This window comes from Entelurus aequoreus, linkage group LG20 (genome assembly GCF_033978785.1).
Source record: "Entelurus aequoreus isolate RoL-2023_Sb linkage group LG20, RoL_Eaeq_v1.1, whole genome shotgun sequence".
In the NCBI taxonomy this organism is placed as follows: domain Eukaryota; kingdom Metazoa; phylum Chordata; class Actinopteri; order Syngnathiformes; family Syngnathidae; genus Entelurus; species Entelurus aequoreus.
In genome coordinates, this window is record NC_084750.1 from 22717982 (window position 1) to 22739792 (window position 21811).

General features: G+C 37.9%; 1 protein-coding gene and 1 long non-coding RNA gene across 3 annotated transcripts in view; one reads left to right on the forward strand and one right to left on the reverse strand.

The window, feature by feature from the left end:
• Positions 1-18025, forward strand: part of LOC133636044 (uncharacterized) — a 32476-nt gene extending 14451 nt beyond the window's left edge. The window contains exons 3-7 of the long non-coding RNA XR_009822168.1: positions 808-950; positions 6474-6594; positions 9873-10044; positions 12732-12920; positions 17818-18025. This is a non-coding gene — a long non-coding RNA (uncharacterized LOC133636044). The remainder of the gene's footprint in view (positions 1-807; positions 951-6473; positions 6595-9872; positions 10045-12731; positions 12921-17817) is intronic.
• The window catches only part of LOC133636042 (histone-lysine N-methyltransferase ASH1L-like), an 83517-nt gene that overhangs the window by 10192 nt on the left and 51514 nt on the right, over positions 1-21811 (reverse strand). The window contains exons 6-11 of one of the 2 annotated variants that reach the window (XR_009822167.1): positions 12903-12991; positions 12754-12827; positions 12387-12432; positions 10691-10731; positions 10553-10623; positions 10281-10466 (exon numbers count right to left, since the gene is read on the reverse strand). Coding sequence is in view for 1 of the 2 variants with exons in the window: in XM_062029645.1 (XP_061885629.1) it covers positions 10294-10466; positions 10553-10623; positions 10691-10731; positions 12387-12432; positions 12754-12827; positions 12903-12991 (494 nt within the window). In the remaining variant the exon portion in view is untranslated. The remainder of the gene's footprint in view (positions 1-10280; positions 10467-10552; positions 10624-10690; positions 10732-12386; positions 12433-12753; positions 12828-12902; positions 12992-21811) is intronic. The other variant, XM_062029645.1, reaches the window with a different exon arrangement.

A 21811-nucleotide genomic window follows, 5' to 3' on the forward strand; every position in this document is an offset into this window, starting at 1 on the left:
TAATAAAAAAAAACCAATACCGATAATTAAAAAAAAACCATACCGATAATTTCCGATATCACATTTTAAAGCATTTATCGGCCGATAATATCGGCTATTATCGGACATCTCTTATGTTAGGTACCTCTATTTGTTTATAATGTATATTTTCTGCTGGATGTACTCTCTATTTTATGCTGCAGCTGTTACATATACTGTAATATTGTACATAGTAATTGTTATATATTGTATATATTATATAAAAATATAATATATTAATATTGTATATCAGTATATATCATATACTGTATATATGATATGTAAATATTACATATATGTTATATTTTATATTGCTACTACGGTACATTTTTTGTCTACTTCATACCTGTATTATCCTTTCCATCCTTACACTTTCCATCCTTTGTAACTGAGGAACTGTGTGGAACAATTTCCCTTGTGGATCATTAAAGTTTGTCTAAGTGTAAGTATAAAAACTGCGTTAGGCAAAAGAAAAACTAACTTTATTATCACCCATCCCCTCATGTTGGTGGACAAAGTCACAAGTAAATATGCAAGCAATGACTAGTTTTGGTTTCGGGTATGTTGACAACCTCTCGTTTTGAGTCAACCGGTCCAAGGGCGTTGACTAAAACCAGTTTCACTGACTGCTCAGTTTTGTTTGCTGTTGATTTGATATGTTATTTGATGTGGTTGTAGAAGTCCTCTGCATCATACAGAGTTTTTTGTGGAGTGGTGACAAGACATTATTAGGGCACGGCGCCTATAAGAATGAAGGACCTGATGTATTTTCTATTATTGCCATTTTAGGAATGATGAACGCATTCCCTCCACAACCACAAAAATGTGCACGGCCCCAAGTGAGAGCAGTTCCTGAACAGTTTCACTGAGCTGCGCCCGACCAGGTGCTTGCCTGCAAGCCTTCCTCCGGCCCCAAACCACATCCGGGAAAGGTACGGCTCTTTGTAAAACTGTATTGTGGGGTAATTAGTAGAGTTGGGAATCTTCGGCTTTGGGAACTTAACAATTTGATTCCGATTCTTGGGGTGATGATTCGATTTAGAATCGATTCTTAATTCAACACAATTATTGTAATACAGTCGTGGTCAAAAGTTTACATACACTTGTAAAGAACATAATGTCATGGCTGTCTTGAGTTTCCAATCATTTCTACAAATCTTATTTTGTTGTGATAGAGTGATTGGAGCACATACTTGTTGGTCACAAAAAACATTCATGAAGTTTGGTTCTTTTATGAATTTATTATTGGTCTACTGAAAATGTGACCAAATCTGCTGGGTCAAAAGTATACATACAGCAATGTTGATATTTGCTTGCATGTCCCTTGGCAAGTTTCACTGCAATAAGGCACTTTTGGTAGCCATCCACAAGCTTCTGGCAAGCTTCTGGCAAGCTTCTGGTTGAGTTTTTGACCACTCCTTTTGACAAAATTGGTGCAATTCAGCTAAATTTGTTGTTTTTCTGACATGGACTTGTTTCTTCAGCATTGTCCACACGTTTAAGTCAGGACTTTGGGAAAGCCATTCTAAAACCTTAATTCTAGCCTGATTTAGCCATTCCTTCACCACTTTTGACGTGGGTTTGGGGTCATTGTCCTGTTGGAACACCCAAAATGCGCCCAAAACCCAACCTCCGGGCTGATGATTTTAGGTTGTCCTGAAGAATTTGGAGGTAATCCTCCTTTTTCATTGTCCCATTTACTCTCTGTAAACACTAGTTCCATTGGCAGCAAAACAGGCCCAGAGCATAATACTACCACCACCATGCTTGACAGTAGGCATGGTGTTCCTGGGATGAAAGGCCTCATCTTTTCTCCTCCAAACATATTGCTGGGTATTGTGGCCAAATAGCTCAGTTTTTGTTTCATCTGACCACAGAACTTTCCTCCAGAAGGTCTTATCTTTGTCCATGTGATGTCAGATGAAACAAAAATTAAGCTGTTTGGCCACAATAACCAATAAAAATCATTGGAAACTCAAGACAGCCATGATATTATGTTCTTTACAAGTGTATGTAAACTTTTGACCACGACTGTAAAATTCTTAGATATATAAATGATAATAACACCTTTTCACACTAGAGTACAAGTTTAAAAAGCTCCTTTTGGCAGCTAAAGCACTGCTGCTATGCGCAGCATTGGCCTGAAAATTTTTTTTTATTTTTTATTTTATTTTACATTTTATTTACAAATTTTCATTCATTTTAATTTTCTTAATTTAACCAGGTAAAAAAATCATTAATATAACAATCTCTTTTGCGAGAGTGACCTGCAAAACAGTTTTCATAAATTAATAGAACAACAACAAAGACAGGAGTAGTCACACACTACGGTTAAAAGTACAAATTACTTGCAACTTAAACATAAAAACACGGAATAGGTAAATAATAAGATGGTTCAATACAAACAAGTCAAAAACAAGTACAATGCCCAATAGAAACAGCTTCTCGATCCTTCAAACAGGCCTGAAATTCCCCCAAAGTGATCAGTTTAGGTAGCCTCAGATCCTTTTATTATTCAGTCCATGACCATGGAGCAGCAAGTCTGAAGGCTTTTTTTTAACCTAGACTTGTGTTGGCTTTAGGAACCAACACGCCAAAGGATGTCCTGTGACCTTAAACTAGCGACTGGATTCTCTACACATATAAGACCATAGATAAGGGGGAACAAAACAAAATGGTTATAAAGCTAAAAAAGAAAATGGTGCAATTCCAACCAAATCTCAGCTTTACAATACTTTGGATAGACATTTACAAAGCAATTGAGAAGACATACTAATACAGTACTTATTTTATACGCTAACAAAAATATAGAAAATCCCAAAATTAGGGCTGGGGGATAAAACAATATCAATATATATTGGTATCGACACGTAATCGAGATCATTAAAAAAAGTTTTCGATAATTTATTTTTCTTCTTTGTCAGAATAAAGCGGAAGTTGCAAAGCAAGGTTGGTTGCAAGAACAAAGGCACTGGCTCTAGTAACCGAGCGTTGCAGGAAGTGATCACTGATCGGTGGGAGTGACACGCTAACAGCCAATCAGGTAACGGTATCAACTATCAAGTTTGGTTGCGCCATTTTGTTGTCTCGCGGTTGATTCTTTGCACGGAGCAAGAAGAACAACTAAAATTGAGAGCTGCAGAGAGCGAAGGAGTTGTCGATCAAACGGGAAAAGTCAGCCGCGCTCACCCTTTAGAGCACAGCTGTAACTTCTTGGCACTAAACCCGCAGACAATAGTTCTTCTCAGGTTTCTCTATGTTTACATTTTGCACTATTTTGTTACACTTTATTTAGCATTTCTGCACCTTCATTTTGAGAGGTTATTGGTAAGTGTTCAACGTGATTTTACAATTTAGTTTACATTGATTGAGGTTTTTTTCATGGTTGACATTTTCTTATCTTTCTGCCTTGACAGCTGAGGGGATTATAATCAGAGGAAGGTTACATTTTAAGTAAAAATGTTTACACTTAATATTTATATATTTTTGTTTTTTGATAGATCATAAAAATATCAATAATTATTGATACCAACTGATATACTGTAAATGACTTGTATCATGATACAGTTTTCAGCCATATCGCTCATCCTTATCAAAAAATATAACTATAAATAAATAATAGTTGTCAAATGTTAAATTATTAATAGATTTAGAAAAGGAATAAATAAAAATTGCGATTTGGATGTGAATACATTTTTTTGAGCGCCCCGATTATTTAGTAACAAAAATTGTCAATAAACCAGGAAGTGGTCTTCTAAAACAAACACAGAGCTTTTTCTGTTTTAAGTTGTACTCTTTTTGAAGGCCGATTTCTTTATTATCATTGTATTTGTTTGTGCAGGTGTACCTAATGCTGTGTCCAAAGAGTAGAAAGAGTCCTCATTTGCCCCCGATTGCAGTTAATCAGGAGAAACATGGAGAAAGCTGATGACTAATTGCCTGCCTTTTGAACCGCAAACAGTGGTATGACAGAGATGGGGAAACATTGATGCGAGCTTCGATGTCGTGGTTGGAAAAGCACTTAAGTTTGTGCTGATCCGAGCGCGATACAGAGAGCCAGCTCTGAGGATGGCGGCTTGTAAGAGAAGCACGGATGAATGTTTTTGAAGGAAAAAGACACAGGACACCCGTGTCTACTCAGATGTTCACTCGACTCCTGCTGCATAGATTTAGTCTAAAGTTTGGACACACTTGCCCGTTCCATTAAATGAGAAACTGCCTTCAAACTTCTTTTATTTTGGTGGATTTATAAAGCACACTGAAACCTTCAAATTTAAACATCCTCTATACAAAACCCAAAACCAGTGAAGTTGGCACGTTGTGTAATTCGTAAATAAAAACAGAATACAATGATTTGCAAATCCTTTTCAACTTATATTCAATTGAATAGACTGCAAAGACAAGATATTTAATGTTCCAACTGAGAAACGTAATTTTGTTTTTGCAAATAATCATTAACTTAGAATTAAATGGCAGCAACACATTGCAAAAAAGTTGGCACAGGGGCATTTTTACCACTGTGTTACATGGCCTTTCCTTTTAACAACACTCAGTAAACGTTTGGGAACTGAGGAGACCAATTTGTGAAGCTTTTCAGGTGGAATTCTTTCCCATTCTTGCTTGATGTACAGCTTAAGTTGTTCAACAGTCCGGGGGTCTCCGTCGTGGTATTTTAGGCTTCATAATGCGCCACACATTTTCAAAGGGAGACAGGTCTAGACTACAGGCAGGCCAGTCTAGTACCCGCACTCTTTTACTATGAAGCCACGCTGTTGTAACACGTGGCTTGACATTGTCTTGCTTAAATAAGCAGCAAGACATGATAACGTTGCTTGGATGGCAACATATGTTACTCCAAAACCTGTATGTACCTTTCAGCATTAATGGTGCCTTCACAGATGTGTAAGTTACCCATGCCTTGGGCACTAATACACCCCCATACCATCACAGATGCTGGCTTTTCAACTTTGCGCCTATAACAATCCGGATGGTTCTTTTCCTCTTTGGTCCGGAGGACACGACGTCCACAGTTTCCAAAAACTATGTGAAATGTGGACTCGTCAGACCAGAGAACAGTTTTCCACTTTGCATCAGTCAATTTTGGACGGCGGCGTTTCTGGGTGTTGTTGATAAATGGCTTTCGCTTTGCATGGTAGAGTTTTAACTTGCTCTTACAGATGTAGCGACCAAATGTAGTTACTGACAGTGGTTTTCTGAAGTGTTCCTGAGCCCATGTGGTGATATCCTTTACACACTGATGTCGCTTTTTGATGCAGTACCGCCTGAGGGATCCAAGGTCACGGGCTTTCAATGTTACGTGCAGTGATTTCTCCAGATTCTCTGGACCTTTTGATGATATTACAGACCGTAGATGGTAAAATCCCTAAATTCCTTGCAATAGCTCGTTGAGAAAAGTTGTTCTTAAACTGTTGGACAATTTGCTCACGTATTTGTTCACAAAGTGGTGACCCTCGCCCCATCCTTGTTTGTGAATGACTGAGCATTTCATGGAAGCTGCTTCTATACCCAATCATGGCACCCACCAGTTCCCAATTAGCCTGTTCACCTGTGGGATGTTCTAAATAAGTGTTTGATGAGCATTCCTTAACTTTCTCAGTCTTTTTTGCCACTTGTGCCAGCTTTTTTGAAACATGTTGCAAGCATCAAATCCCAAATGAGCTAATATTTGCAAAAAATAACAAAGTTTACCAGTTCGAGCGTTAAGTATCTTTTCTTTGCAGTCTATTCAATTGAATATACGTTGAAAAGGATTTGCAAATCATTGTATTCTCTTATTATTTACCATTTACACAACTTGCCAACTTTACCGGTTTTGGGTTTTGTACGCTAATGCTAAAAATTCTAAAAATGCTATCATTTAACATTGTTTGTGTGAAATAAAAGCCTTATTAGCATACATTCTAAAAATAAGTTAACAAAAATATAAATTAATACATTTTCCGTCTCAGTCTATTTATTATAAAATTGAAAATTTAAAAAAATAACGAAAGTGAAACTAAATTTTGTTTTGCTTAGCATTGTAAATCACCGCTCGCCAAAAGGGCTAAATTTAGTTTCACTTTTGTTTAGGTTTTTTATTCACTCTAAGTTTTATAATAGAGACAGATACAGAAAACGGTTTGTCTATCATAAAGGCCTATATTAATGCAAAAATATCACTTCACAGAATCGAATACCGAATCAAAGAATCGCATGTGTTCTTTAGTCAGTCTTGTTGTGTACACCACACATCTGTGCTGTTTTAACTCACTGCAAAATAATCCACCATAGGGCCAAAGAAAGTTGTGAGTACCAGCACTTTAATAAAGAAAGTGAGAAATAGGACTCAGCGATAAAACTCAATCAATATATATCACGATAAACATGTAATTTATGTTAATAAAAATGCGTGCGATAAAACATTACATTTTTTGTTGTTGTTGTTTTTTTTTCAGATGAACTCGGAAGTTGCTAAGCAAGGTCGGTTGCATGAACAAAGGCACTCGCTCTCTGGTAACCGAGCAACGCAGGAAGTAATCACTGATCAGCGGGAGTGACACGCTAACAGCCAATCCGGTATCAAGATTGGTTGCGCCATCTTGTTGTATTGTGGTTCATTCTTTGCATGGAGTGAGAAGATAAAGTAAAAACGAATAAATTGTGGTTAAAAGAGGAAAAGTCACCTCGACGGTATGGCAGTTTTTTGGATTTGTTTCAAACGGACCGTAGTCAGACCAATGTGGTCTGTAAATGATGCAAGGTGCTCGTCCCCACCAAGACCGGTAATACCACACCACCTTAGCCGTGCTCACCCTTTAGAGCACAGATGTAACTTCTTGGCACTAAACCTGCAGAAAAAAGTTCTTCTCAGGTTTCTCTATGTTTACGTTTTCACACTTTGCGCTATTTTGTTACCCTTTATTGGGCATTTCTTACATATTCCTTATTTTTGCACCTTCATTTCAAGAGGTTATTGTTAAAGTGTTCAATGTGATTTACTATTTAGTTTACATTGTTTGTTTTCAATGTTTGTGTTGACATTTCCTTTCCTTTCTGCCTTGATAGCTGGGTTACATGTTTGATATTTATGAGGACAGAAGTTTATCAAGAAATTTAGGCAAAAAAAAACAAAAACAGAAAATGAACCTAAAATGTTTTTCACGCCCTTAAAAAACAAAAATGTTTATGTCCTGTTTGGCTTTGAAGATACACTACCGTTCAAAAGTTTGGGGTCACATTGAAATGTCCTTATTTTTGAAGGAAAAGCACTGTACTTTTCAATGAAGATAACTTTAAACTAGTCTTAACTTTAAAGAAATACACTCTATACATTGCTAATGTGGTAAATGACTATTCTAGCTGCAAATGTCTGGTTTTTGGTGCAATATCTACATAGGTGTATAGAGGCCCATTTCCAGCAACTATCACTCCAGTGTTCTAATGGTACAATGTGTTTGCTCATTGGCTCAGAAGTCTAATTGATGATTAGAAAACCCTTGTGCAATCATGTTCACACATCTGAAAACAGTTTAGCTCGTTACAGAAGCTACAAAACTGACCTTCCTTTGAGTAGATTGAGTTTCTGGAGCATCACATTTGTGGGGTCAATTAAACGCTCAAGATGGCCAGAAAAAGAGAACTTTCATCTGAAACTCGACAGTCTATTCTTGTTCTTAGAAATGAAAGCTATTCCACAAAACTGTTTGGGTGACCCCAAACTTTTGAACGGTAGTGTAAGTAAAATCGAAGCAATATGGAACAGTATGACCCTGATTACCGACAGGAACAGATTATTCTATCAACCTTGGAGGTGCCACCATATATACAGTAAATTCCGGACTAAAAGTCGCTACTTTTTTCCTACGCTTTGGACCCTGCGGCTCATAAAACGGTGCGGCTAATTTGTGGGGGTTTTCTTTGCTAATGCCCATAATGTTTTGTGTTCAACAAATAGTTTTCATCAAATACAAGCAGACACACTGAAGAGGTGTGTTATTTTTTGTGCTATGGCGCCATCTTTTGGACAACTTAGCTCACTGCAGGTGCTGCAAGATGAATGTCTACAGCAGGGGTCTCCAAACTTTTTGACTTGGGGGCAGCATTGGGTTAAAACAATTTGGCCGGGTGCCGGGCTGTATGTATATATATATATATATATATATATATATATATATATATATATATATATATATATATATATATATATATTAGGGGTGTAACGAACGGTACGTGTATATGTATCGAACCGTTTCGGTTCGGTTTGGAGGTGTACCGAACGAGTTTCTAACCTAAAGTCTTAACAAGCTGCTTAGCTTCTTCTGCCTCTGTCTCAGCACCCAGCATTGTCCCACCCACACAACCATCTGATTGGTTACGCAAAAAAGCGGTAACAGCCAATCAGCAGTGCGTATTCAGAGCGGTAACAGCCAATCAGCAGTGCGTATTCAGAGCGAATGTAGTCAGCGCTTCAGAGTGGAGCAGGTAGGTGTTTAGCAGGTGAGCATAAGGCAGAGTACTCTCACCAAATGATAATAAACACCTCCCAGTCAACTACTAGTAACATCACTATGAGCCCGTTGACGTTATAGAAACTTAAACTGCAGCTCAGCTCGCTCGCAGTCCTGGCTTGAGGTGAAGGCTAATTAGCTTTTAGCGTAACGTTAGCTCATTCTGCGGTGTGTGTGTGTGCGTGTGTAGTCTCTCCTATTGCTATTGTACTATTTCTTCAGCTATAGTTACATTAATCATTAGTAATGGAGCAGCCTAGTTTTGAATGGCAGGGTCCCTGCTATCACATGTTGATAAAAATATAACATTTACATAATAAAAATCAACTACAGGCTTCCAAAATGCTGTAATAAATTAAGCATGATGAGTTGACTTGAAACTGTTCAATGTTGCACTTTTTATATGTAGAAGAAAAGTTTTGTCATTGTATTTAATCTGAGCAACAACTTGAGGCAGTTTAGTGTTGATTAACGTGGGCAGAATTATTATAGTGTTCCCAATGTTAAAAGGATAAAGCCACTGTTTACAAATTTGGTAAATAAATAACCAAAAAATGTATATTTTGTTGTTTTCTTACTGTACCGAAAATGAACCGAACCGTGACCTCTAAACAGAGGTACGTACCGAACCGAAATGTTTGTGTACCGTTACACCCCTAATATATATATATATATATATATATATATATATATATATATATATATATATATATATATATATATATATATATATATATATATATGTATGTGTATATCTATATATATATATATTCCCTGTGCACTAATTGACTGAAGGAGCGCGCACTTTGCCGACGATGTCACATTATTGATGGGAAAATGTATTTTTAGACTATGATTTGCCTCAGTGGCTAGGAGACAACCAAAGTAAAAAGCGGTAGAAAATGGATTAGATTTAAAATAATAATAATTTAGAAAAATATGTGTATATTTTTTTAACTTGGGACTTCCCACGGGCCGGATTTTGGACGCTGGCGGGCCGTACTTCGGGGACCCCTGGTCTACAGAATTTCCTTCTGTTTAGTGCTTTCAACCGGAAGGACAAGTGCTGTTCCGTCTACTACTCATCCATAGCAGTTCTACTTTTATGGTTTCTTCATTCTTCACTCCAAGCAACGTTAGTATGTTTATTAACATAATCAAAACCGTTTATACTTACTAAACCGTCCCATGTGTGATGTCTGTAGGAGTGTTTTCATGCATATTTGTACTTACTATTGTAATAATCAAAGCTAGCGTTGTTAGCATTAGCTAACATGCTAACATATTTATGAGTGTCTGTGTTAGTATTATTAACTTACAATGGCATTCTATTTTTTTTTCTTTCAGTTCCACAAATTCCTCAGTAAAATTCACCGAGACGTCACTGTGGAGTTATTGAGTCTGTTCAGCTGATTGGAGAGCTAGCTTCCGCAGCTAGTAGGTCCATGACGATGACTTCTGTTTTGTTCGATCAGCCGTTTTACTGCCGTGTTACAGACACCCTTTGGATACAGTTAAGGTATGTAAATAAACATTTACAAAATATTTCTGTGTAAATATTTAATTTTGCAATGTATATATCTGCAGCTTTGGCTAATGTTTGGGGGAAAAAATATTTTTTTCTAAAATTTAGTGGGCGCGGCCTTATAGTTCAACGCACTCTAACTCTGTAGTCCGGAAAATACAGTATATTCATTTATATAATGACGCATATGAGCGCGTGACACCTACAGAAACAAAAACTAACACACACACTTGCTTCATGGACCTGACTTGATGTGGTCGTCTCCACTGGCTCCGTCCCCGCAAACAAAGCGCCAGTCCCTCTCCTCCGCCTCGCCGTCCCTTTCTGGCCTGCGCTCCGTCCTCAGTCGGATCTGTCGCTCTCTCACCAGCTCCCAGTTCCTCACTAGGAACACGCGATGTGTCACCACAAAGCTCCTGACCCACATTGGCGGGGGCGAAACAAAAGATAGCAGCCATTGAGTAAGAGTAACAGATCAGTGCCGCTGTTTTGATTCCCATACCGCTCGCTGTCGGTCAAAGGCTCCATGTCGAGGTGAGGGAAGAGGCTGGCCAGGTCAGTGGGGCCCTCCTCCTGTGCATGGAGTTACCGTTAGTTATGCCTTTTGCACACCAAAAAAAACCACTATAGTGAGTCCCACCATTGTGTGCTGAAAGGGTAGCATCCTGTCCTTTAGTCGGCCTGTGTGAAGAAGAGAGACCATCTCAGTTAAGTCCCACAATGAGGACATTCATTTGAAAAACTTACAGTGGAACCGTTTACTACAACAGCCCTGGGACTGGCTGACTTACGTCAACATATCCCGAAAGTGAAACTAGTCATTGCTTGCATTTGTTTAGAGGCATAAGAAGAACGAGTGATAATGAAAGATTTTTTTAACCAACAGCAGTTTGACATGTGTTCCTCCAGTTATGCATGTGTTCATTTAGATCAGGGGTGTCCAAACTTTTTCACATTGGGCTAAAAATGTTGGCTTGGGACCTAAACCAGTCCCTCTCAAATAGTGGAGCAGGCCCCCCTGGGGAGCGTGTGTACTATACTATATATATATACAGTATGTGCCAACTTCACTGGTTTTGGGGTTTGTATATCGCGTACATGAGGTTTATAGTAATATTTATTTGAAATATGTAAATCTTTCATATTTGGAATACACTGTTATTCACCAAAATTATATAATTTAACAATTCAAATATACTTCAAATTAGAGATGTCCGATAATGGCTTTTTTGCTGATATCCGATATTCCGATATTGTCCAACTCTTAATTACCGATTCCGATATCAACCGTTACCGATTTATACAGTCGTGGAATTAACACATTATTATGCCTAATTTTGTTGTGATGCCCCGCTGGATGCATTAAACAATGTAACAAGGTTTTCCAAAATAAATCAACTCAAGTTATGGAAAAAAATGCCAACATGGCACTGCCATATTTATTATTGAAGTCACAAAGTGCATTTATTTTTTTTAACATGCCTCAAAACAGCTGCTTGGAATTTGGGACGGTTGAGGTGGGCGGGTTTGGGGGGGTTGAGATGGGGGGTGTAGGGGGGTGTATATTGTAGCGTCCCGGAAGAGTTAGTGCTGCAGGGGGTTCTGGGTATTTGTTCTGTTGTGTTTATGTTGTGTTACGGTGCGGATGCTCTCCCGAAATGTGTTTGTCATTCTTGTTTGGTGTGGGTTCACAGTGTGGCGCATATTTGTAACAGTGTTAAAGTTGTTTACATGGTCACCCTCAGTGTGACCTGTATGGCTGTTGACCAAGTATGCCTTGCATTCACTAGTGTGTGTGCAAAGGCAGTGCCTTTAAGGTTTATTGGCGCTCTGCACTTCTCCCTACGTCCGTGTACACAGCGGCGTTTTAAAAAGTCATTCATTTTACTTTTTGAAACCGATACCGATAATTTTTAAACCGATACCGATAATTTCCGATATTACATTTTAAAGCATTTATCGGCCGATAATATCGGCAGCCCGATATTATCGGACATCTCTACTTCAAATATAATTCAAGTAAAATTCAATTCAAATTATGGATTTTAATTTGAATGCTTGAGCCCTTCTTAATTCAATTTGGAAATTTAAACAAGCCTGGTAATTAGGCCGTAATTATGGTGTTACGGTTTAGCAATAAAGATGAATTTAATAATACTACAACACATGTCAACATAAACGGACCTAATTTTTATAGAAATGACAACTTTGAATCTCACATATTGTGTCGACAAAAGCGTTCAACCATTAACTGTATGTCGATATCGACTCAGGCTACTTTTTAGTAAAAAGGCGAACACTTCGGCGACTACCTTTGGTATTACTGAAAGACTTACAGTAACGCCGCTTCCTCTTCAGCGGGAAGGCGGGTTGCTTTTGAAGCTATGGAGAGAAAGACAAGAATTTGGTTAACGTGATACAGTTTTCAGCCGTTACACTATTACGCGTCAGTAAAATGCAAGGCAGAAATAACAGTCTTCTCAGAAACTGTGTGAATATGATGAATGACGTCGGCGAGCTGAAATGCCATGGAAGTGAAAAACCAAGGAAGGAATCAACGATAAATACATGATTTTGATCTTTCAGCAGCATTAAAGTGATTGATTCCCAGCATGCACACAATGAACTCCCATGATTCTCCTTGTTGACGTCGTTTCCCCTCCCCTGCCCCCTCCACTCAGGACTTAAACGGCGGTGCTGTACCTGGTTGTGCTGCCAACGCCACATGACATCGTATGGCAACTGGAAATGGATCCTCTTCAGCCTCAAGTACTTCCCTGCGACACACAAGAGGAGTCGGGATGAGAGCGTTCCAAACCTGACGGCCACACTTTGGCCTCGTGACCACTCACCAACATGGATGGGCGCAGGTAAAAGGCTGTGTTCACGCTCCCCTGCTTTGTATTCCGCGCTACCTCTGGAAAACAACTGGGAGGGGGGACTAAAGACAAAAAAGGCCCACGTTGAGCAAGGGAACCCAATTAAGGTAGAGTGGAACCTCTAAGGTCGTACAATTTGGAATTTGACCAAAATATTCCAAAGTTGCAGAAGACTTAAGCCAGGGGTGTCCAAAGTACCACCCGGGGGCCATTTGCAGCCCGCAGCTTTTTTTTTTTTTTAAACATTTAAAAAAATACAGTAAAAAAAAAAAGCAAAAGCTATAGGAAAATGTGAAAGAAGTGCAAAAATGTGTAGAGCAATGAGAAAAAGGGAAAAATGTAAACATTTTAACGTAGTTTGTTGCGATAAGTAACCAAAATATAATATATAATATAACCAAAATATAAGACTCTTGAACGCATCATAATAATCCCCTCAATTCCCCCCCAAAAATGGTTTATCTCGCTGGAATATAAAGAAAATACAACATGCATCCATAAACGTGGATGCATATGCAAAAGTGCAATATATTTATCTGTACAGTAATCTATTTATTTATATCTGCACCTTATTGTTCTTTTAGCCTGCACTACAACGAGCTAATGCAACAACATTTTGTTTTTATCTGTACTGTAAAGTTCAAATTTGAATGACAATAAAAGGAAGTCTAAGTCTAAAAGAACATCAGCTAAAAGCCAAACAAAACATTTTTTTTTTAGGAAAACAGAAGAAAATTCAAACAAGCATTTAAAATTATGATTTTTTTTTCTTCAGCAAAATATATAAAAACACAATTTCAGCGAGCAAATGTTACCAATAGTGGTTTCAGAGAACAGATTTAACAAATAAACATTTGTCACCTGTGCAAAAATTGCCATTCGGGCATTGAGGCTCGCACAAACAAGCACACACACAAAAGACACCTTCGACAACAGGGGTGCCCAAACCTTTTCCACTGGGGGCCACACACTGACAAATCGAAGGACTCTGGGGCCATTTTGGTATTTTCATCTTTAAAACCAGTACAATATAGATTTGTTTTCGAAGAACTAAAAAAAATGCAATTTTGGTAGGAATTTTGGGTGACTCCTGATGAGCCAAACACACATTCTAACAGTTAGCACACTGGCAAGATAGCGTCAATTAACAAATATTGGGACTCATTTGTGCATACCAGCAAAATGAGCTAGAAAAGCTAGCATGCTAACAGTACAATGCTAAAATGATAATAATAGTCTACTTACAGTTAGCTTAACTAAAATACTAAAATATAGAACACTGAAGTGTATGCCTGTTAAATTGGCTAAAAAAGCTCATGTTTGCATGCTAAAACACCAACTGTAACATGCGTCAAGTATCAAAATATATTACTTTGAGGTGCACATTTGAAAAAAATAAATGCTTAGCTTAGTTAGCCAAAAAATCTAGCATACCAACTTTGGCTTGCTAAATGTTAGCATTTGTCGAGTAACAAAATATTTGACGCTGATGTGTATACCTGCAAAATTAGCAAAAAAAAGCTGGCGTGCTAATATTAGAATGCTAAGGATTGTGCTGCGGGCCGTTAAAAAATTAGCTACAGGCAGGAAATGGCCCTCCGGCCGCACTTTGGACACCCCTGTGCTAAAAGAAAATGGTTGAAAAAGGATACTATGGTTGCTACAGATACTGCTTTTGTAACATAGCAATATTCCTTTGTTGCGTGCGTGTGTATTAGTGGGGCGTATCTCGCATGGTCACACCAGGAAGAGGGCGGGACATGATGCAAATAATTACCGTATTTTTCGGACTATAAGTTGCTCCGGAGTATAAGTCGCACCGGCCGAAAATGCATTAAAAAGAAGGAAAAAAACATACATAAGTCGCACCGGAGTTTAAGTCGCATTTTTTGGGGAAGTGTATTTGATAAAAGCCAACACCAAGAATAGACATTTGAAAGGCAATTTAAAATAAATAAAGAATAGTGAACAACAGGCTGAATAAGTGTACGTTATATGAGGCATAAATAACCAACTGAGAGCGTGCCTGGTATGTTAACGTAACATATTATGGTAAGAGTCATTCAAATAACTATAACATATAGAACATGCTATACGTTTACCAAACAATCTGTCACTCCTAATCGCTAAATCCCATGAAATCTTATACGTCTAGTCTCTTACGTGAATGAGCTAAATAATATTATTTGATATTTTACGGTAAAGTGTTAATAATTTCACACATAAGTCGCTCCTGAGTATAAGTCACACCCCCGGCCAAACTATAAAAAAAACTGCGACTTATAGTCCGAAAAATACGGTATATAACCCTAAAATGTGCAAATGTGGAAACTAGGTAGCCAGTACCTTGTGAATAATTGCATAAAACAAAGCACAAATTTGATAAAGCCGTTTTTAAACACCTAACAATTCAATCTGTTTCCTGGGGTGACGATTCGATTCAGAATCGATTCTTGATTAAACACGATATCTGATTCAAATCGATATTTGGTATAATAATTATAATAAAACTTTTTCAAAACAGGTTACAGGTTAGAAAAGCTCCTTCTGTTTGCATGGAGATGACCTAAAAACTTATTTTTAAAAATCGAGTCTTATTAAAAATATATATAGATATAACAATTTTTTATTGTATAACTTTTTTTTTTTAATGGATTTTTGACATTTATGGAATAGGATGTGAATCGATTTGTGTGCACCCCTAACAGACTTGTAACATGTTCAACCTTTCTACAGTAACCTCCAAAGTCTTCCCTTTACTTTAATCCCAAGATCTTCCATGTGCACCGTTACGATATTATTTACATAGATACAGTCGTGGTCAAAAGTTTACATACACTTGTAAAGAACATAATGTCATGGCTGTCTTGAGTTACCAATCATTTCTACAACTCTCATTTTTTTGTGATAGAGTGATTGGAGCACATACTTGTTGGTCACAAAAAACATACAGAACTTTCCTTCACAAGGTCTTATCTTTGTCCATGTGATGTCAGGTGAAACAAAAATTAAGCTGTTTGGCCACAATACCCAGCAATATGTTTGGAGGAGAAAATCCCAGGAACTGCATGCCTACCGTCAAGCATGGTGGTGGTAGTATTATGCTTTGGGCCTGTTTTGCTGTCAATGGAACTGGTGCTTTACAGAGAGTAAATGGGACAATGAAAAAGGAGGATTACCTCCAAATTCTTCAGGACAATGACCCCAAACACATGTCAGAAGTGGTAAAGGAATGGCTAAATCAGGCTAGAATTAAGGTTTTAGAATGGCCTTCCCAAAGTCCTGACTTAAACGTGTGGACAATGCTAAAGAAACAAGTCCATGTCAAATTTAGTACCAATTTTGTCAAGAGGAGTGGTCAAAAATTCAACCAGAAGCTTGTGGATGGCTACCAAAAGTGCCTTATTGCAGTGAAACTTGCCAAGGGAAATGTAAGCAAATATTAACATTGCTGTATGTATACTTTTGACCCAGCAGATTTGCTCACTTTTTCAGTAGACCCATAATAAATTCATAAAAGAACCAAACTTCATGAATTTTTTTTTGTGACCAACAAGTATGTGCTCCAATCACTCTATCACAAAAATATAAGAGTTGTAGAAATGATTGGAAACTCAAGACAGCCATGAGATTATGTTCTTTACAAGTGTATGGAAACTTTTGACCACAACTGTGTCATTTTCCAGTGTTTAACAGATGAAGTCTAATAACATTGAAAATGATACACTTTGTCAAAGCTCACAGACTCGCTATTTCATCTTTGAATATTTACCTCGTCTTAGCATTTCTACATGGGTTGGTTTAAGCCTTAACATTTAAAAAATATCAAAATGGCCCCCAGTCCTTGGATTTTCCTGTGTGTGGCTCTTATTAGAAAAATGTCAGACACCCCTGATCTAAGCCTTTCAGTTAGAACAGTGTTAACCATAGGGATGGGCCGCGAGCACTCAAAGGGCCACCAAAAAAATATCTGTTTCTCAGCTGTGGTCCGCAGCGGTACTCAGTTGTAATACACTTTTCCACCACTTGTGGCAGTAATGACAATGTCGAACAGAAAGAAGAAGTCTGGAGCTAAAATCTCAGAGAAGTTTCTTATTATGACGAAAGTGGTCAAGCTGTATTTTCATTTGCACTTGAATTATTTCAGAAACATAATTATTATTAGAATTTGTATTAATTCAGTTAGAATGTATTTATTTTAGCATTGCGTAATTGTATGTAAAATTATTTCTCATCAGACTCCCTTCTTTTGCAGTATATTTGATTAACACTTATTTTAGTAATCAGGCTGACCAAAGCCTCCATAATAATCTTTGTGATTAACACATGCTTTCATATCATTTGACAAGGTTGTAAACTATAAGTAGGTTAGATATAATTATGGAATATGATTAAAATCAAGAGTTGGATTTCTAATTCTGTGTTAATATTTATTTGAGTGGGCCCCGGACCTCTCTGTAGTGGAAAAGTTGGGCCCCGAGGTCAAAAAGGTTAAGAACCCCTGAGTTAGAGGGTTTTTGGGGCTTTGTTTTTTGCCAACACTTGCTGCATTGCAAAAGAAGAACCGGTTTGGTCATGAAGTGTTAAAAGAGGAAGAACAAAACAAGATTAAACACCGAAGTTACCAAAGTTAAAGTAGAGTGTTTTGTTTATTTCTTATGCTTTACAGTGGTTAACTTCTTTTTACACTTGTGTGACAGTTTAAAAACGTCAAAGAAAGGGAGGCGCATTTTAGCCATCACCGCTAAAAAGTAAAAGTGGAGAGTTTCAGCGATCTGGCGTCCCAATGTTACACTTGGCTAACTTGTATAAGTTAAAGATGGAAGTACTTCAAATACTGAATGTACATTTTTATGATGCAACAGTTTGCTTCTGCAATGTGTTACAGTGGAACCCGTTTATGTCGACGCCCCTCGGACTGGCTGACTGATGTTGACATAGGTAAGTGCTTCTCAATTATTTTATGTCATCACCCAAATTGAAACACGATTTAGAACCTGATAATTGTCGTCTTTTTTTTCTTTAATTGTACAAACCACTCTTTGAGTTGCTGGCACCAGCATCTCCATGCCACATAGCTGGAGACTTGCGTTTTCTCACGCCTTAACGCACACTTATGTATACAGTACAGGCCAAAAGTTTGGACACACCTTCTCATTCAATGCGTGTTCTTTATTTACATGGTAGATTGTCACTGAAGGCATCAAAACTATGAATGAACACATGTGGAGTTATGTACTTAACAAAAAAAGGGGAAATAACTGAAAACATGTTTTATATTCTAGTTTCTTCAAAATAGCCACCCTTTGCTCTGATTACTGCTTTGCACACTCTTGGCATTCTCTGGATGAGCTGAAATGGTTTTCACTTCACAGGTGTCACAGTTTTGATGCCTTCAGTGACAATCTACAATGTAAATAGTCATGAAAGTTTAAAAAAAGGCATTGAAATGAGAAGGTGTGTCCCAACTTTTGGCCTGTACTGTACCTGGTCATATTTCCTGGTTGAGTCTGTTGATTAATTCAAACTGGAGGCTTGTGTATCGATCAAGAATGGAAAAAAAGACGCTAATACTGGAAGCCCCTTGCCTGACACCTCGTTTGAGAAGCACTGAAAGCGGTTGTCAGCATAATGGAAACCGAAACTCGCCGCTGCTTGCGCATTTACTTGTGACATTGTGGCCAGAATAACACAAATCTTTCATTCGGTGGCTAACAATCTTAAAAAAAATAGTGTGTTTTTATATGTCGCTGTGTAGGAATCCAAGTTAATACTGTAGTGCCATGCTTTTATTTTGAAGAGCTTACTTTGCACCTGCAGTAACAGGAAGTTACTATGTGCACATTTTAATACATTGTAGTTATTAGAGATATCCGGTAATGGCTTTTTTGCCGATATTCCGATATTGTCCAACTCTTAATTAAAGATTCCGATATCAACCGATACCGATATATACAGTCGTGGAATTAACACATTATTATCCCTAATTTTGATGCGATGCCCCGCTGGATGCATTAAACAATGTAACAAGGTTTTCCAAAATAAATCAACTCAAGTTATGGAAAAAAATGCCAACATGGCACTGCCATATTTATTATTGAAGTCACAAAGTGCATGATTTTTTTTAGCATGCCTCAAAACAGCAGCTTGGAATTTGGGACATGCTCTCTTTGAGAGAGCATGAGGAGGTTGGGGGGTAGAGGGAGGAGGGTATATTGTAGCGTCCCGGAAGAGTTAGTGCTGCAAGGGGTTCTGGGTATTTGTTCTGTCGTGTTTATGTTGTGTTACGGTGCAGATGTTCTCCCGAAATGTGTTTGTCATTCTTGTTTGGTGTGGGTTCACAGTGTGATATTTGTAACAGTGTTAAAGTTGTTTATACGGTCACCCTCAGTGTGACCTGTATGGCTATTGACCAAGTATGAATTGCATTCACTTGTGTGTGTGAAAAGCTGTAGATATTATGTGATTGGGCCGGCACGCAAAGGCAGTGCCTTTAAGGTTTATTGGCGCTCTGTACTTCTCCCTACGTCCGTGTACACAGCGGCATTTTAGAAAGTCATAAATTTTACTTTTTGAAACCGATACCGATAATTTCCAATATTACATTTTAAAGCATTTATCGGCCGATAATATCGGCAGTCCGATATTATCGGACATCTCTTGTAGTTATGTTGTTTTTTTATGCTGTTAGTGACAATGGTTGAACATATGTCAACATAAAGATAATCTATTTAAAGGGGAACTGCACTCTTTTTGGAATTTTGCCTATCATTCACAATCCTTATTTAAGAGAAGAACACGTTTTTTTCGTTTTGTATGTATTCTAACGTCTAATATACAGCAAATACGAGGTGGATAATAATGGAAACCGAAACTAGCCGCTGCTTGCTCGGTTGGTGGAGCGGCCGTGCCAGCAACTTGAGGGTTCCAGGTTCGATCCCTGCTTCCGCCATCATAGTCACTGCCGTTGTGTCCTTGGGCAAGACCCTTTACCCACCTGCTCCCAGTGCCACCCACACTGGTTTAAATGTAACTTAGATATTGGGTTTCACAATGTAAAGCGCTTTGAGTCACTTGAGAAAAAGTGCTATATAAATGTAATTCACTTCACTTCACTACTTGTGACATTGTGGTCAGAATAACACAAATCTTTCTTTCGGTGGCTAACAATCTTAAAAAAAAGTGTGTTTTATATGTCGCTGTGTAGGAATCCAAGTTAATACTGTAGTGCCATGCTTTTATTTTGAAGAGCTTACTTTGCACCTACAGTAACAGGAAGTTACTGTGTGCACATTTTAATAATGTTGCTTTTTTTATGCTGTTAGTGACAATGGTTGATCATATGTCAACATAAAAATAATCTATTTAAAGGGGAACTGCACTCTTTTTGGAATTTTGCCTATCATTCACAATCCTTATTTAGGAGAAGAACACATGTTTTTTTCATTTTGTATGTACCGTATTTTCCGCATTATAAGGCGCACCGCATCACAAGGCGCACAGAATAGACGCTACAGTAGAGGCTGGGGTTACGTTATGCATCCCATAGTTGCGAGACCTGTTGTGGCTCAATATTGGTCCATATATAAGGCGCACCGGATTATAAGGCGCACTGTCAGCTTTTGAGAAAATTGGAGGTTTTTAGGTGCGCCTTATAGTGCGGAAAATACGGTATTCTAATGTCTAACATTGTCTTGCGCATTTACTTGTGACATTGTGGTCAGAATAACACAAATCTTTCTTTCGGTGGCTAACAATCTTAAAAAAAAAGTGTGTTTTATATGTCACTGTGTAGGAATCCAAGTTAATACTGTAGTGCCATGCTTTTATTTTGAAGAGCTTACTTTGCACCTACAGTAACAGGAAGTTACTGTGTGCACATTTTAATACGCTGTATTTATGTTGCTTTTTTATGCTGTTAGTGAGAATGATATGTCAACATAAAGATAATCTATTTAAAGGGGAACTGCACTCTTTTTGGAATTTTGCCTATCATTCACAATCCTTATTTAGGAGAAGAACACATGTTTTTTTCGTTTTGTATGTATTCTAATGTCTAATATACAGCAAATACGAGGTGGATAATAATGGGAACCGAAACTCGCCGCTGCTTGCGCATTTACTTGTGACATTGTGGTCCAAATAACACAAATTTTGCTTTTGGTGGCTAACAATCTTAAAAAAAAGTGTGTTTTATATGTCGCTGTGTAGGAATCCAAGTTAATACTGTAGTGCCATGCTTTTATTTTGAAGAGCTTACTTTGCACCTACAGTAACAGGAAGTTACTGTGTGCACATTTTAATACGCTGTATTTATGTTGCTTTTTTTATGCTGTTAGTGACAATGGTTGATCATATGTCAACATAAAGATAATCTATTTAAAGGGGAACTGCACTCTTTTTGGAATTTTGCCTATCATTCACAATCCTTATTTAGGAGAAGAACACATGTTTTTTTCATTTTGTATGTACCGTATTTTCCGCATTATAAGGCGCACCGCATCATAAGGCGCACAGAACAGACGCTACAGTAGAGGCTGGGGTTACGTTATGCATCCCATAGTTGCGAGACCTGTTGTGGCTCAATATTGGTCCATATATAAGGCGCACCGGATTATAAGGCGCACTGTCAGCTTTTGAGAAAATTGGAGGTTTTTAGGTGTGCCTCATAGTGCGGAAAATACGGTATTCTAATGTCTAACATACAGCAAATACGAGGTGGATAATAATGGCAACCAAAACTAGCCGCTGCTTGCGCATTTACTTGTGACATTGTGGTCAGAATAACACAAATCTTTCTTTCGGTGGCTAACAATCTTAAAAAAAAAGTGTGTTTTATATGTCGCTGTGTAGGAATCCAAGTTAATACTGTAGTGCCATGC